Here is an 18031-nt window from a genome sequence, read left to right as displayed (position 1 = left end):
TGTTGCAGAATAGCAAAGCTGCCTATTCTGGATTCTACCCGATGCCTCTTTCATCCCCCTTCCTACACTTCCTGTCTCTCTACCTGCCTTTTGCAGGATCCTTCTGCCCCTGTTTCCCTGTATTGTTCTTCCTCTTTGTTTGTTCGCACTCCCTTTCCTCCCTCTCTTTCGCTTGCTCAGAATCATAGATGAAAAATAAGTGTGGTGTCCATCACCTGCGACTGAATTTAAGTACTGGTTCCCGTCTGTTCTGAGAAGATATGATTCATGGCGGAATTCTGCCTCTTTTTTCGCTACACACAATCCTCAGTCGCAATATGAGCGTCCTAGTACTAATACAATTTGTTGGGGACTAGAGTTTTACAGTATTTTGACCGCTCGTGTGTTTTTAATTATGAAACATTTAATATATAGCAATTATACTGAATCTTGTTTCAGGCATTTTCCCATTTTTTTTATACGAGAGCCTCAACGGTGTTTCAAAGCCTGCCGCTGTCGTTGCATTTGTTTGGACGCCTTTATGAATCACTTACCGGGGGTCCCGGCGGTCCTGGGTTCCCAGGGGGTCCTGGTTTGCCTCTTCTCCCCTGCGTACAAGAAGAACAAATACCAGTCACTGCCACGGCACACAAAAAAGGGTTGAAAATAAAACAATCTATATAAACAAAAAAGGGATTGATCGCAAACCTTAGTTAGGGCAAAGATGAAAATGTATTTGCTGCATTAATACACGGCAATACTGATGGTAATATCAATCAATTTTAATAGCTTCAGGTCAGTTCTTAATAACCCTGGCAAACAATACATTTGCATCGCAGTGATTTTATTGGCATATTTCTTTCTCTCCAGTACCTGCATGAGCCAAGGTTTATTAATAGGTCAATAATACCACAAGGGTCAGTGATGGAAGAAGTCCCAGTATCTTGAGGAAGATGAGGCAAATCACATTTTATTCGGCGCTTTTCATGATCTAGACCACAGGACTGCAATGCAGTTGTCACCTTGAGCTATGTAATAATTGTATACGCTGTGTGCAATCCATTTAACATATGTCCAGCGCACTATTTCTCCACACTGTTACTCAGCGGTGTCACCGGTGGACTGAAATATGTGCCGCTCGCTTATCGACCTGCATTACTAAAGTCATCTGTCTCCTCCTCAGGCCCACTAACAGCCGAAGCGTCTTTCCAAAAGCTGCAATAATGAGCTATAAAGCAAACCCGGAAGAGAGCGCGCGCAACACTTTCCGCTTTTACATGTCTGCTGATCAGCAAGCAGGTTACCTAGATTTGCCATTGAATACTGACTGTCCCACTTAGCCAGATTCCTTTAAATTAAAAAACAACGGGCATATTAACAAGGGCAGTATCTCTGCTTTAGCGGCACTTTTTGCAGCAGTTAGCGACAGCTTCCAGGCGATAGCGACTGGTTTGGCGCCCGCTTTGCATGTCAACGATATTTATCGCTAATGACATGCAAAGTGGGCGTACCCAAACTGGTAGCAACTGAAAGCAGTCGCTAACTCAGCTATCGCTTATTAGCAACGCAGGCGAAGCAATAAATAAAGTCAGGATTATTGCTAGAAATGAACACCTGCTTGAAACCTGATTTACCTGTATTCCCTAATGGGAGGTGGATTATCAGGCTAAATCCACCATGGCGTTAATGCGTGAATATCGCTTTATTTCTAGCGATATTCAGGCATTTTGCCGCTATGGCTGGATATTTTTTCACAGTGGAGATAAACATTGCTAATAGCATGTTTTCTGCGCTAAAATATCCAGCGATAGGCAGCGATAAAAATGAACGCGCTAAGCGCGTTTTACGATAAATATTGCAAGTTCTGGCTAATATTCCCCAACATTTCGTAATTTTAACCGATAGCGAAATAACATTTGTGAAAGATTAAATTTGGCAAAATGATTGCCTGTGAGCTCTGGCTGGTGACTTTGCAAGTCCACCATATCTCGTACATTGTCACCTGAATGCCAGTCTGAAATTATCTGGAATACCCTGGTACTTAATTGGAAAAGTGAGTCATTAGTGAGTTATTCAAATCATTCGGTTCAAAACATATGCTTCTCCACCCAAATAAGTTTAAAAAAGAATTCCTGAGATAGAAACAGTAAGAATGGAGATTAATTCATAAAAAGGCTTGCATGATCATGAGCTGGTTTTGAATAGTGAGAAGCTGCCATTCAGTTATATGGGACAACAGTCTTAATTTTGATAGGATAGGAAGGCATTAGGGCTCCCCGAAGCACTGGAAAGGTGATGTACAAAAAAGTAAAATTTACAAGTGTAGAATTGGTATCTAGACTTCTGAGTATGGAGGCAGCTCAATTTCTCTGTCATCCTTGGCATTCCCAAATGCAATGCAACAACATGCAGCATTCTGCCCACCTGCATTTTAGCAGCTTAACAGTTATGTATCAAGCAACATGACTCTGCATCTTCACAGGAACACCTGCATTTAGCACTTCCGAATCCTTCCCTTGCTGCTTCTCGCTCTCAGATGCTCATCATCCACCCATCTCCAACACGAGATATCAAAAGCCGTCAACATTACTTCTCAGAGTCACTGCCTAGGACTGCTACCAATTGAGGAAGCGGAAGGCTCTAAACTCCCTCTGACTTTCCATGAATGAGCCCCAGTGAAGTGCCCTCTGCCTTGAAACCTTTCAGCTGATTTTTGAGGGAAGAGGAGAAGTCAAAGGACTATACTCATCACAGTTTTCCCCCGCACCATGCATTTGCTTGACCCTTGATCCTAATAGTGGTGGGGATTGCTCTTTAATGTATCTTTGAAGGCCAAGTGCAGATTGATTCTCCCACTCCCACAGGGTGTAGAAAGTTCAACATCCCCCCCCCCACCCCACACTCGCCACTAAAGAAGAGTCCAGTGAGGTTCCCTGGGCGTTGAAGTCCTTCTAGCTGACTTGTTCAGGAAGAGGAAAAGCATGAAAGACGACATATACCACAATTTTTCAGCACACTACATCAGACCCTGTTATATGCCTCAGATTCAGTTTATGAAAAGGACCTGTTCTTTTAATAAAAGGAACGTCTAAGCATCCTTACTGCTTCATTAAGTAACAATTAAAAAGTTCGGCAAGAGGGCCAATGGCTTCCTGGACCAGGTGGACCCCATAAAAAATGTATATACAGGCAGAACTAAGATAATGAACTTTCTGAAAATATCGGAATTGAAGGGTTTGGTCATTAATAAAGTCTTTGTAGTGTCCCTACACTCTGTCCTCCTGCCAACCATAAGGTTGTATGCAGCACACTATTAATGTACGTATAAGACAAAATAAAATCATATTTTGCCTAGCAGGTGTTGATTTGGTGACTTGAGGTTAAAGAGAAGCTAACCATGGCATTTTAAATATGATCATAAGCTGGTTTAGAATAGTGAGAAGCTGCCATTCAGTTATATGGGACAACAGTCTTAATTTTGAAAGGATAGAAGGCATTAGGGCTCCCCAAAGCACTGGAAAGGTGATGTACAAAAAAGTAGAATTTACAAGTGTAGAATTGGTATCTAGACTTCTGAGTATGGAGGCAGTTCAATTTCTCTGCCATCCACTGCAATTCATAATACAGGAAAATTTGAGGCCGATACACTAAATTTCAGAAATGACAACTACATAGGAGACTTTAAAAAAACATTAATATCCTCTTAGTCGTTGAGCAAATACGGGTTCATGGTGATCCTCACGAAGCCATAGATACTGCAGTGTAGGAACAGGTTATGAAAGGGGAAATTCCACAAACATCAAATACTTTGTATGATCTCACTTGTTGCAACTATAAGTTAAATTTAGGAAGTGCTCTAAGAGTTGAGAATGTTAAGAAAAGAACACAGGAGGATAACACTTTTTGTTTCATTACAACTGTTTTTTTAACTCTGTCTAATAGTGTTTTTGTAAATGCCGATATCCACTTCGAATTTTTTGATTAAGAGGAACGAATGTTAGTAATAATAAAAACACTAATGGGGATGAAGGCTGTAGAACTATTTTAGTAGGTGATTTTAATATGGCCTTTGAGGATGCCTGTCCACTTTATGATGACATTATTAAAAGTGGTGGAGAATTAGCCAGAGGTAATGGTGAAACAAACTCTGTGCTAGTTGATGGAAAACAATTTTTAAAAATGAAATAAACAAAAATCGTAAAACGATAATGCTATTGCTGAAGCGCACTGGGCTTGTCCTTATAGGTAGACTTCCTGAATGAATCTATGGATCGGAGGGTTGATTGTGTGTTTTTGGCTATTTGAATTAAATATGTGCATGTCTCGAATTCATGAGAAGCTTTAAATGAACAAAGTATTATGCAAATGACAGTCCTCAAACTCAAAGCGGGACTCCTTTGAAGAAGTATAGAGGTGCGCACACATAGCTGTGTATACGTTCTTATGACTTTGTGTTGTGAGGTGTCTTGCTGCAGATCTCTGTTTTTGTTTGGCCTGCATTCCTACATGCTTGTTTGTGTGGAGAACATTAATCTGCGCGTGTTGTAGATATGTGTGAGTGGATGCATAACTGGCCGTCATAAAGCATATATTAATTTCGCTACAAATGTGGCAGATGAATTCAGCAAATCCAGGAACTCACAACAGACCGGAAAGGAAAAGGGAAAAAGGTAAGGTTGTTTGGTTCTTCTGGGTCATTGAGGATAGATAGAAAGAAGTAGGTGATACTGTACCAGGTTACAAAATAAAGAGGTGTGGGTGACTGCGGGAGACTGGAGCAAAGTTTTTAATACAGCTCCAAATTTCTTCCTTGTTTGAATAGTGTGGGGAAATGGGTTACTGATTGAGGGGGGTGGGGGGTGAAACCCTACTCAAGCAATAAACCCAATTCTTGTCAGGGTGAGACACAAGCAACTCCAGAATAATCCGTGCTCAACCCTCTACTATCTTGGCACAAAGCAGTCAGGCTTAATTTAGAGGCAATGTGCAAAGTATGTATGCAGCACTTCAGATAGTAAAAAAGGGAAAAGACAACACAAGAAAAATCCCACACCAATTTTGAACAAATTGAGTAAAATGTATTAAATTATTTGTGACCAAAATGACAAATTTCCAATCAATTGAACCAGATATATGCAATTTAAAGATTTAGGTGAAACTAGTGCCTAGAAGCACAAAGTGCCAACTGTGTTTATCTGGTTGCGACGGACCAGGGAAAAGTCGCAAGTTCATGTTGACCACGACGGAGCACAGGCTGGATACAGTTAGGCCCGCTGAACAAATTACCTTAAATCCTGGTTGCGGAGCGCTGCGAGGTCCTGCGTTGTGGGTGCATTGTTCATCTATGGGTGTGAAGAAGCTGCAGGACAGAGATGTGCAGTCCAGTGTTGTCATCGAGGATTGTATAGATGGGGGGTTGCAATGCAAAGCCCTGCATCGAATATGCTGCATATTGGCTGCTCCGTGAAGCTGCAGGCTGAGACCCAATGTGAGGTCTTGCATCAGAGTTGCATAGCAGTGGTTATGATGCGGAGTGGCATTTCAGATGTGTAGCTACAAGGAGATACATTACGATGATTTGGTTCTGCCAGGAGACCACAGATGGGCTGCCAGAGCACCTTCAGACCCACCTCCAAGGCTCCAGGATTGGGGTAGTACAACTTCGGGAGCAGTACTCGCAGCATGCAAAGTCCAGGTGCTGGGTACAGGAAGGATACAGGCTTTTCTGTCCCTGAGGCTCTGATCATGTGGCTAGTCAACTAGTGGTGGTTCCGGGTTCAAGATGCAGGTCCGGTCTTTTTTACTCAGGCAGCAGGGTAGCTGTCCTTCTTGCAGAGTAGCACAGAGGTCCTTGTGAGACTTCCACATGTCCTGAGGTGTACTGAAGAGTTGGGTCTAAAGGTCTAATATTTATACTTGGTGCCAACTTTGAAGCAGGAGAAGGTTCTGGAGGTCCCCCCCTCCCGCTCCCCCCCCAGAGGTGTTTGAAATTTCCTCCATCCCTGCCCTGGCTCCAGCTTGTCTGTGGGCACAAAACACTAGTGTCAAATCCTTTGTGGGTGTGCTCAGTTAGAGCCTTTGTGATGTGCAAGTGTTGTAGGTGACAGCTCCTCTCCCCGTTAAGTCAGAGATGGCCAATCCTGCCAGCACTTATTCACCTTGATCTCATTGTCTGGGAGCAATACACAAAGACAATCTGCCAGGTAACCTAGTCATGTGACACAGGATACAGGCTGTAGGCCCCAAATGGGTGGTGCACGAAAATGCAGACTTTCTAAGAGTGACATTTTCAGAATTCTGACTTAAAATCCAACTTTTCCATTAAAAAGGGTTTCAAAACACAATTCTTTAGACACCAAATTCGACATTCATACTCTCTCCAAATTAAAACATTGCACTTATAAAAAGATAACCCAATGTAAACATTTGGAAGAGGCAGGCCCTATTGTAGTCAACAATGAATCTAAGAGTTGTTCACTACCAGGGCATGTAAAAGGTAAAAGTACATGTCCAACTTTTTAAATACACTGCACCCTGCCATTTGGGCTATTCAGAGCCAAATCTAGGAGTGACCTATATGTATTAAAAAGACAGGGTTAGGCCTGGAAATTTTTTTTTTTTTTTTTGCCAGGTCGAAATGGCTGTTTAAACTGCACACACAGGCTGTAATGGCAGGCCTGGGATATGTTTAAACTGCTACTTAAATAGTTGGCTCAATAAATGCAGAGGCCTACTGGTAGAACTTAATTTACATGCCCTAGGTACATGTAATACCACTGTGCTAGGGACTTAGAGGAAATGTAAATGTGCCAATTTGGTGTTACCATGCTTCAGGGAGTGAGCACACACATTTTAGCGATGGTTAGCAGGGGTAAAGTGCACAAAGTCCTACGGCCAACAAAGACAGGATCACCAAAAATGGAGAAGGTAAAAAGTTTGGGGGGAAGACCATCGTAAGGCTGATAGGTCTAACAAATAGTAATAAAAACGACATGCTGTGCAATAAAGAAGAAGAAAGGGGTTGGAGCCTATTAACTTTTTTGTGTTATTGTCAATAGGCTTCCCACCTTTTACTCCTTTGACAGATTATAGATTTTTTTATAAAACATTTTCAAATATTTGCTAACATGATTAAGTGATTGTGAACGTGTTTGCAAACATCAGTCATCTTTTACCCTTTAGGGTTTAAAAATGTTTTTTGCATAAACGGTTACTTCGCTTTGCACGTTTATGGACTTCAGGTTCATGTTTTTAATGGTAATTGCAAATTATGAGGATTGCAAATGACCACTTGCTTAATTTGTATACATTCAGATTTACCCAACCAAAGTTAAGACAAGTTTTCACCCAGAAAATTGTTGACATATCTTCCAAGCAGTAACTCATATCGATAATGTACATATGCATACTAAAGCCCATTTGTTACTTTCTTTTTTAGCAGAATTGCATGCTTTATTAAAAGTCACCACCATTTCAAAAGGAAAATATGTGTCATTAGCATAATACGCCTGGGAAGTACATTTAAATTTCATGCACGTTGTCTAGTGGATCGCAAAGAGATACTTCCTATGCAAACTTTAAGACAAAAAAAGTTAATGTTTGGTTAAAGATAAGTGAAGTTATGTTACTTTGCTTCCACAAGCAACCTTGTGATTTATTTAGACTTCCCAATTTTAGCAAACTTTACAAAGTTAGCAAAATTACAAAAATGGGTGAGATAACCCTATAAACATACGTTTCTCAAAAAGTCATTTGTAATGTTCCCTTACCACAAGAAAGTCACGAATGCAGATAACTAGGGGGCATATTATCAAGCCTGTGCGCTAAAATTATCGCCGCTTTATCGGCCGAAAACGGCTGATAAAGCGGCGATAATGGGCTTGATAATATGCTCTGTGGAATTCCAATCGAAGCCCATGTTAGATGTCTTCACATCTAACATGTGCTTCGATTGGAATTCGATAGAGCATATTATCAAGCCCATTATCGCCGCTTTATCGGTCGTTTTCGGCCGATAAAGCGGCGATAATTTTAGCGCACAGGCTTGATAATATGCCCCAATGTTTTTAGGTTAAAATAAGACATGCTAAATATCAATATCCAAATATCCCTGCCTGTTAGAAATGTATGTGAGGTACAGCAATTGGCAAAATGCACTGTAGAATTTGGCTACAGTTAACGCTTCAATCGCCAACTAACGTGGGAACACATAATTAAAATTGATATTCAAAGTTTCCACAAATAATAGATCTTGATAGGACTATTGTGGCAGCGTAACAGTGTCTAATTAGTGTCGTTCCTCCTAGCGCCAGCAGAAAAGGCTGCTAATTATCCAATTATTAGAAACTGATTTTTCATTTAATTGGGACAATTACTGTTTATTAGCGTCTGCTGCTTTTTGCCAAAAAGGTTTGTGGGCAGGTAAATCATTTGCAATGAGACGCAGTTTACAATAAATATGAGGCGTGTGTGTGTGGGCAGCTAAACTCAACAAATCTAGAGTACGCAGACACAGCCTGCTATGCGTTTGATATCTTATCAACAAGCACCTCTAAAGGGACATCCAGATAGAAACAAAAGAAAGAATGCGAGGCTCTGAATGAGGGGTGAACTGCACAGTCATATGTGAACAAAGTGGTCATTCTTGAAGATAAAGTAGTATATGTTAAAACAAGACAGAACTGTTTCATCAGCAGTACACTAGGAGCATGGAATATTTCACAGTATTGCTTCGAGCAGCAAATGTATTAGAATGTGCAGTTTTATTGAGTGGTTCTGTGTCAAGCTTCATGTACGTATGTATCGGAAACAAAATATGTCTCTCCCTTCTTACCACTAGAGGCACAATTGAATTCCTGGTACATTTGTACTTATTAAATGAGGACGTTTCATTAAATATTGCTAAATAATACAAATATGTGATAAAACTGTCACCTTGTTCGAAAATGTTTTGTTTCTTTTTGTCATAAAGTTTAAAGGCAATATTTTAGTGAGGTTTCTCCGTAAACTTATTGCCAACACTTATTCCTCCCTTAAATCCAAAAACTGGTCATAAGTCTGTGTGGACTCATTTTGCACTTTTTGTTACAATATGTTATATTGATTATTTCAATTGGACCTCTAGCCCCAAGGAACCCTTGTTGGGTCCTGCATGTCAATTGCTTCAAACCCGACTTTGAGAGGTCCGAGCTAACCATGCTCTTGGTGATGGATGATGGGGTGCAAGAGGACAGTAAACTTCTCTCCAACCTCCTATCATCCAAGGACCAGGATGGGTCAGTAAAAGCAGTTGTCCTCCCCGCTACCCTGATCCCACAACAACAGAGGGACTGTCACCACTAGCTGAGCCGTTTAGCCTCTCTTTTCTCACTTGCCATATGGTATCTGTGTAGGAGAGTAGGAACTGCTTTCTATGGTTACCCCCACTTTTTGATGGTGTTTCACTGTTTTTCGACTTTAGTCTGGCTGGGGCCCTGCTAACCAGGACCCCAGCCTAGCTACTTTCTCTCTAAATTGATTGCATATACATTAGGCACACTCCAGCTTTGTTACTGGGATACCCTTGTGAGTCCCTAGTATATGGTACCTTAGGTACTAAGAAACTTGTATGTGATGGGACTACATCTAGCCCCAAAGAACCATTCGCACAGCTTCATGCCGCCCCCGGCGTGCATGTTTTCACCAAAATGTTAACCATTTCTTTATAATATTCCAACTTTTCACCGTAATCTTCTTTCTTTCTCTTAATTCATTCGTTTTCACTTTTTAATCCAAATCCACAGACCGGGTACAACTGCCAACTTTCATTTTTCTAATATTCAGACTGTGCCAATCCAGGCCTCTCATAAGAATATGGGTAATGCAAAGTTCAAAGCAAGCAGTCTTTATTTCATATGAAATAAAGACTGCTTGCTTTGAACTTTGCATGCTGTTGCCAAGGCTTGTTGGGTCCAATCCGGAAACTGACACCCCAGCACTCAACATCCTTTATGAGGCAGCTCAAATCCAGAACCTGGTTGTCATCAATACCTCCTGGTCCTCATGGCTGAAGAGTCAAGGTTTACCTTCTTCACCTGAAATCACCAGACATCGGTGGGCATCCGCTCATCGCCTTGCTGGTCACTGGCAAGTGACCCATATTCTGTCCCCTCTGCTTTAAGGTTCTTCACATCTCTGATCCACCCTTGGATCCACCTGGACACTTTCCACTTGGTCGCCAGCAGCACTTTGCAGCAGATCGCCATTAAAATGGACGACAAAACTCAACACGAAAAGACACCTATGCACCATGCTTCCCTGGGTGAGGTAACTCGAGTACTCCGGTGCTCGCATGGGTGTTGACTTTAGAACCACCTAGTTCTAAAGGGGTTTGCTCCAAGTCCTCTTCTAAGTGTCCTTAATCTTTAAAATTCCAACAGCGCCTTTCCCCATACAAGTTAATTGTAATTCTCGGCTGTGTTCTCACACTGCACGCATCCCCCGTGGTCCCCTGTGTCACTACCTTGCATGGTTCCTGGTGGCCCCAGCAGTTTTACAGGCTCTAGGCCTTGTGTCTATGCAAGTTGTGGTTCTTATGCCACTTTCTTAATATATGGTTTGGTATGCCCCTAGGGCTCAACGTATATTGTGCCAATTTACTGTGTGCTAAATAAGTTTACTGAATGTCCTTTTGCCTCTAGCCTTATAAAGAGACTAGAGGGATGTGCTTAGAATATATACATATATTATATATATATACCGGGTGTGGTTCTCTTTTCATTTGGTAATTCATGGGATTATAGACTGGTGAAACAAGCTGCTTTACATTCCTTCCAGACTTAGCCTGAAGGCTGCTCTCCACAGCTACCACTAGTATAGCTTTCTATATAGGTTGTATTTAAACCTACCATCAATAAGTGTCGTTTGGACTGGTGCAAGGTGCCCACTAGAATAGTGGACAGCATATGCCAGGCCAACTTCTCACAATCACCACTTGGTGCCCCCATGAAATTAACACCGGGGACAGCATGCTAGTCAAAAACAAAATTTGCAGGTTGTCTGACAAAGTGAGAGCCAGCATCCAGAAGGTCTCCAAGATGCTGGAGTTAGGGTTTATTGAGCTCTCAAAGAGCCTTAGGTCCGGTGCAGTGGTTTTAGTACCCCTGACTGCCTCACCAAGCACTACACCAGAACGTTGGGTCTGTATGAACTACAGGTGTCTCAATTCAGTCACTAATAATGATGCTCACCCGATTCCCTGAGTTGATGAGCTCATCAATGGGTTAGAAGCTGCCACGATCCTGGGCACGTTTGGCGTCCAGGTACTGGCAGATTGCTTCAACTATGCGGGTTAAGGAGAGTCTTGCATTCTCCACCCCAGAGGACAAATTCCAGTTAGGGAGAAGCCCTTTGGCTTAAGGAATGCCACTGCCACCTTCCAGAGGTTGGTCAACCTGGTCTTGGCTAGGAGGGAGAATTTCAGTGCCGCAAATCTCAATGATTACGGTTCTTAGCTCCAGCTGGTGAGACCATCTGTTCCACTTCCAGGAATTACTTAAGGTCCTACAGAAGGATAGGCCTGACCATCAAGCTCAGTAAGCACCAGAAGGGCAGGGATCTGTGGTATACTTGAGGGACCAGGACAGTGGGGACAAGGTATCACCTGTCCAGGCCAAAGACAAGACCATTCTGGCTTGAGAATCCCCTAAGATCCAGACTCAGCTGAGAGCCTTCTTAGGCCTCACAGCGATACAGCAAGAGGTTTGCCAAGGGCTATGGCACCATTTGTATCTCCTTGACAGAGCTGACTTCTAAGATCCAGCCGGACAAGTGGATCTGGATGGAGGCTTGGCATAATGCTTTGACACCTAGAAGGATACCTGGTGCACAGCAACACTGCTCAAGCCCCCTGACTTCTCTAGGGAATTAATTGTCCAGATTGATGCCTCAGAGATTGGCTTAGCGGTTGTGTTCCCACACCGAACAAAGAGGGCATGGACAAACCTGTAGCCTTTGTCAGTAAAAGGGAACAGATGTGGAGTGCAATAGAAAGGAAAACTCTTACAGTGGTCTGGGCATTGTAGGAGTTGATACTATACTTGTTTGGGACTCATTTCTAGGTTCAGACAAACCACAGACCCCTCAAATGGTTAATGCAGATGAGGCGTGAGAATGTCAAACTGTTGTGGTGGTCCGTCTCCCTATGGGGAATTGAGTTTATGGTGAAACATTGCCATGGAACTGACCACAACAACATTAGCAGTCTTTCCAGGTTCCTCCACCTTAGCGATGAGAACTCCCATGAGGGTGGGTAGTTCTTCCTGCTTTCAGCGAGGGAGGACATATGTTAGACGTTGGCATGGTATTCCTCCAAACCTCTGCCTTCACTTCTCCTGTTTTCTAAATTCATTTTTGTTGGATTTAAGACTCTGCACTTTGCCACTGCTAACCAGTGCTAAACTCCTTGTCCTCTCTCCTTCAAAATGGTACTACATGTACCAAGGGCCTGTACATTAAATACTACTAGCGGACCTGCAGCACTCCTTTAGCCACCTACTAATGTGGGACTGTAAATCAGGTCTCTGGCCTTCCACTGCAACAAATGTGTGCAGATTTAAACTGATATTTCGACTTGGCAAAATAAAGATTTTTTACCAGGCCTATACCGTTCTTTGTAATACGTCATCCCTAAGACAGACCCTGAAGATTCATAGGGTGGGGTACATTGTATTTAGAATGTAGGACATGTGTAGTTAAGTTTTACATGACCTGGCAGTAGAAAACTCCTAAAGTCATGTTTCACTGTTATAAGGTTTACCTGTGCCATTGACTAACACTTGGTTGCCTTGTTACATTTAACCAGTGGCGGCTGGTGCATTGGGGCAAAAGGGGCGTGCCCCACGAGACTCCGAGCGAGGGAGCAGTCTCAAATGAAGTGCTCACTGATCACTGCCCCTTGTCGGACTCGAGTCTCGATTCCGAACACAAATGAAAAATGATTCTGTTTTCTCTTTTCTTGTGTTTTTTTTTTCCTAGGAGGAAGGGAGTCTGAACGAGGTCACAGCTGATCAGAGACACCTCCTTCACATGTGCTGGCTGGGGCGAGGACTATTGCTCGCCCTCGTAGCACATGCGAGAGGAGTGATGTCATCCTGAAGGGAGTGACCAGAGAAAGCGCAGAATGACTTGTTTCTAATGGGGCGCCTATGCTGCACCCCAGGTGACTTCACTTCAATAGCGCGCCACTGAAATCAATGGCAAGGGGCAGGGCAGTAGGTGGCAACAGCTGGAGCACTCCCTTCGCCTTTGCGCTAGTCCCAGACTTCCTGATTGGACAGTGGGGAGGTGAGGGAGAGGCTGCGGATTGCGGAAGAGCCCGCCGACCCCTGAGTGCCCGAGGCAGTCGGAAGGAGAGAGGCAGGCTGCGAGCGGGAGAGTTTGAAAGAAGAGTGGAGCATGGAGGATACCACATCTGCGGTGTTCCAGTGGAACTTGTAAATCCAATTTTAATGGCAACTCGGACAAAGCTTGCAAAATGTATAAGAGCCCTTAATCAGTCCCACCTGATCCACCCCGCTGACTCCCTAGCAGTGAACGAGTCTTCCGTGACGCAGCAGCTGTCTCCACAGGGAAGGCCGCCATGACTGCTGGAAGTGACGAGGCACCCTCACTGAGATGTTAGGCTCACACCCCTGGACTCGGAGGCAGCCGCGCCGGGAGCAGAGGCGCTAATAACCCTGTATTGTGCGCTCTCAGCTCCCTCCCGATTGGCGGCATCAAGGATACATTTAACTTTTCACTCCTCTCTTATCTGCAAATGATTGGGGGACTCAGCAGGAAAGGAGCAAGCCACTCAAAAGCATATTAAAACTGTTCACTGAGCTGAGGCAGCAAAGGACACGCACCGTTGCTGGCAGTGAGGTCGCAGCTTGGGAGAGGAGGAGGCTTGGGGTGTCTAATGGCACTTTGGGAACAAGCATGTTTCAAAGTTAGGAGAGCGAGAGGGTAAGTGACAGAGTGATGTGCGAGAGAGAGAGTGAGCAGAATTCGAGAGATAAAGGGTGGAGGGAGACAGAGAAAAAGAGTTGAAGAGGGAGCGAGAAGAAGAAGAAGAGATAGAGAGACAAAAGAAGGGAGAGAGGCTTGTCTTTGCAGCAACCAGCAAAGGCTGCAGTGTTACAGTCCACACTGGTAAGTGACGTGTCCGTGACGGGGTCCTAAATCATATTCTGCAACCTGCTTGTCATTGGCGGGCTGTGAGCATCCCAGGATCAGGGACGTGTTCTACCCAGTTAGGGGTTCTAACAACCCTGACGTCACTGTAGTGCTGTGCGCAAACATTCCCCTGAATAATCCCCTTGCGCAGCAGCAGCAGCAGCAAGCTGGAGTATGCAGAGCCTGTATGTTTACATTCAGGGCCTATGCGAGAGAGCAGGGCTCCCCGTCCCTCCCCTCAGCAATGTGCGTGAACGTGAGGGCTGGCAGCTCCTTCTGAGTGAGGCCGGCCCATCAGAGATCCAGGCTGAAGGCAGGCCTGTCAGGAAAATATTTAGCAGTGGTCTTGCTCCTGAAACGAGAAAGGTTTTTTTATACTACAAGTTACGCACTACAAGTAAGCTAAAAGCCAGTGGAGTTGTAGTGTACAACTTCAAATATATATTTGCGTACTATTTCACTCCATACTACACTATCACTTTACCCCATATTGTTTTCACCTGAAAACAAATGTTCGGTTGGTTTGCTTGGTTTTTACATCAAAACCAATTATTGTGATAAAGTGAAATAATGTAAGGTAGATTGAAAGTGCACTGGTGCAGTACTGTATTTTGCATACCATAGTGCAGAACAGAATATTGTGCTGGGACTGCTACAGTCATGGGTGAATTCTTCTAGTAAAGGCGTGAACACAAACTTAGAATAATATAACGTTGATTATGTGTCTCGTGTTTTTGTTACAGGCTGCCCTCATATACTCTGTTTTTCTAAATTTCCCGGGGGAAACTCTCTCCCCCCCCCCCCCCCCCCCCCCCCACGTCCCCTCCTTGTTACAGTTGGCCTCGCTCGCTCGCCACAGGGAACTCATCCCAAACTTTTACGCCCTACCACTTTCAAATGTCACCAGCCGCCACTGCATTTAACAAGTGCTAACTTTGGATTGAAAGCAGATAGATATATGCTGTTTACACTCTAATGGATTGTAATTTAAAATCCCATTTAATGGTAGTCAAATTTTAAGTTACAATTCTGAAAATACTGAATAGCATTTTTCTTGTCCCAACGACTTGTGCCTTCTACCAGTTTGCTTGGTCACATAATATTTTTTAATAATAATAATAATAATAATATTATAAAATTTTTTAAAAATGGTCACATGACTGTGAATGGTTCTGCTGAAGGGGTTGGTGTATTTCTTCCAGACAGTAGAACAAAGGGGTCTTTGGAGTCGACAGGATGGGCCATCCTGACAGGATGATTGGGGAGGAGCTGTATCCAGCGCCCCTTGCACTTCAAAGAGCTTTACCTCCTGCACACACATAGGAACCTGACACCATGCCTTCCCCGCCTTTTCACACCCCCAGTTTGAAATCTTGACAGGGGAAGTACTTTCTAGAAACAAAAGTAGGGGTAAGACAGGAAGTCCCCCACAAAGCCTGGAAACCAGGTATAAATATTGGACCTCCACAGCTACTCATGAAAACACTCAAGGACCTGTACAAGTTATAGAAGGAGGACTGCCCTACTGCTTGAAGGATTGCCTTGCTGTCTGAGAAGAAATATGGAACCTGTTTGCCTTCATCCCAGGCTTCCTCGAGTGACTCCAAGGGTCATTTGGCTGACCTCCTGTGTGACCTATAGACACACAATAAGCTTCAGAGTCCACCCTACATCTTCCCAGCTGACTTGCTGCAACTGGACCTGCCTGGACCAGCAGCTTGACCGGCCTAAGCCCTGCCACTGGCCCATGCAGGAGTGGGTGCTAATCCACAAGAAGTACCCCCGCAGGTTCTGGACCCTTGGCTGACCTCAGAGAAAACTCCTCCTTGCCTAAATGAAGGTTCCATCAAGTACAGTGCTAAGCAACATAAAGCCCAGCAAAGCCTCCCAGGACAGCTGAGATATTCCTCGGAACCAACTCAGTGATGCAAAACTCCGTTAAGCCTCAACCTACAGCTGAGAGCTTCATCAGAACGAATGCAGAGTGACACAAAGCCTCGCAAAGCAACAACACATAGCCCTCACATCAAGGACATAAGGTCCAAATCCCAGCGGGTCGAACTTGGTCCTGTGCCAAGCCTGCACAGTTTCATAGTCGGTATGAACTTGTGACTTTGTCCCAGCTCAGCGTGATCAGTTAACCCCAGTTTGTGCTATTTTTACCTAACATTTATAATCTGCATTTTTCCTGTTTTACTTATTGGATTTTTATCGTATCATTTTATTTATTAAAATATACTCTATTTTTCTAAATTGGTTTGGGATTTTTCTTGTGTCGGTGTTCACTTTATTATTGCTTGTGTGCTACATAAATACTTTATACATTGCCTCCAAGTTAAGCCTAAGTGATTTTGCGCCAAGCTATCAGAGGACTAAGCACAGATTAATTTAGTGACTTTTTTGGTTTACCCTGACAATGACTGTGAATGTTGCCTGAATGGGGCTTCCACCCCCTTCAACCAATAACCACATTTCTTACAGTAGAATTTGCACAACAAATTTGCAACTTGGGTCCATTGACTCCTGTTCCACCTCTTTGAATTAAAAGACTTCCTTAGCTGCAATAATTATTCCATGGTTACCTTTACTTTCTTCAGTCAACACAAAAAATTAAAGGGAGCTAATAAGCTGCCAAACAAAATGCAGTAAATTCCACCATGCTTGAAAATAATAATTATCAAATGGCATTTAATAAACCAGTGCAAATAAGGGCCCGACTTGAAGACATTAATCACAATAGAACACATTTTCTAAAAATTTCAGGTGCCCAATGTTGTCATGAGCTTGAAGAACAATACATGCCTGGATGTCAGTTATCCTCATGTGATACATAACCCTCATGATCTCATCATCTGATAAGCTTATTTTTAGTAGGTGAATTACTGAAGCAATCAGAAGTGTTCTGGTACAAATCACTTCCACTGATTTAGTTTCTCAGAAGTAAACTTTGTCCCACTCAGATTTAGATTGTGCCTTTATTACCTTATTTATTAAATAATTATTTGATGTATGTATTTAACAGTTTTATATTTTCCTGCTGCATCACAGTGGCATTAGTGAAATTTACAAAGAAGATGAACATCGGTTATATAAGAACATATGGTATTACATGTTAGCAGATTATTACTGAGAATATAGAAAGACATATGTTGATGTTGTTTGAAGGGTATAGCTAAATACTTCCTGTTGAATTGAGAAATCAGATTAATTCAAGAATAACTTTCATGTAATAATTGTTTCCTGAAGGCACGGTTAGACAGTGGTTTGTCAGGTCATTAGGATGAAAACCTCAAAAAGATGTAGCCACTGTGAAAATTTGATTTTTTGATTGTGTGGATTTGCGCTTTGCAAATTCTAAGTTATGTGACTGTTTGCTTTTCCTTTTGAGTCCTCTTTGGCATCCTGAGATAGTGAGCAGATTAGTTTAGTAATGAATTATTTATTTAATTTTCCCTCTTCATCATCCGTCGAAATACCCCTCACTCTCACACACTGCCCCACCACTCTTACTTGCACGGGCCACTGCTGACGGTAGGTCTGAAACCCAATCTTAAATTTAGCTAGTGCACAAATCCCAGTTTGGGTGGGAGGTACTTATTTTTTAGGTCTAGCTAACAGACCGCGTTTAGCTGTCTCAGGAAAACCCTCCAGTGTACTATAGCAAAATCTTATAGTGGGATTAGAGGACACCCACTGGGTACTGGTGGTTTTCTTTATCAATATCCTCATTTACTTGTTTCTTTTTCATTGACTTGTGTGAGGAAATGGGGTGTATCATATGGTGAGGTTGTGCAACCTTCCCATGTAATACACTTACCAACCCCTTTGGTTTCGTCTACAAACCCTCAGCTGGGTAGCT

At 43.0% G+C, this 18031-nt stretch overlaps 1 protein-coding gene across 1 annotated transcript in view; it reads right to left on the bottom strand.

Moving 5' to 3' along the window:
- LOC147707467 (collagen alpha-1(XIX) chain-like) overlaps positions 1-18031 on the bottom strand; it is a 1668057-nt gene that overhangs the window by 207193 nt on the left and 1442833 nt on the right. Inside the window, exon 17 of the mRNA XM_086925649.1 lies at positions 534-587. Within this exon, the coding sequence (XP_086781775.1) occupies positions 534-587 (54 nt within the window). The remainder of the gene's footprint in view (positions 1-533; positions 588-18031) is intronic.

This window comes from Lissotriton vulgaris, chromosome 6 (genome assembly GCF_964263255.1).
Source record: "Lissotriton vulgaris chromosome 6, aLisVul1.2, whole genome shotgun sequence".
NCBI lineage: Eukaryota > Metazoa > Chordata > Amphibia > Caudata > Salamandridae > Lissotriton > Lissotriton vulgaris.
Note: the sequence above shows the minus strand (reverse complement) of the source record. Positions and strands in the feature narration are given on the sequence as shown.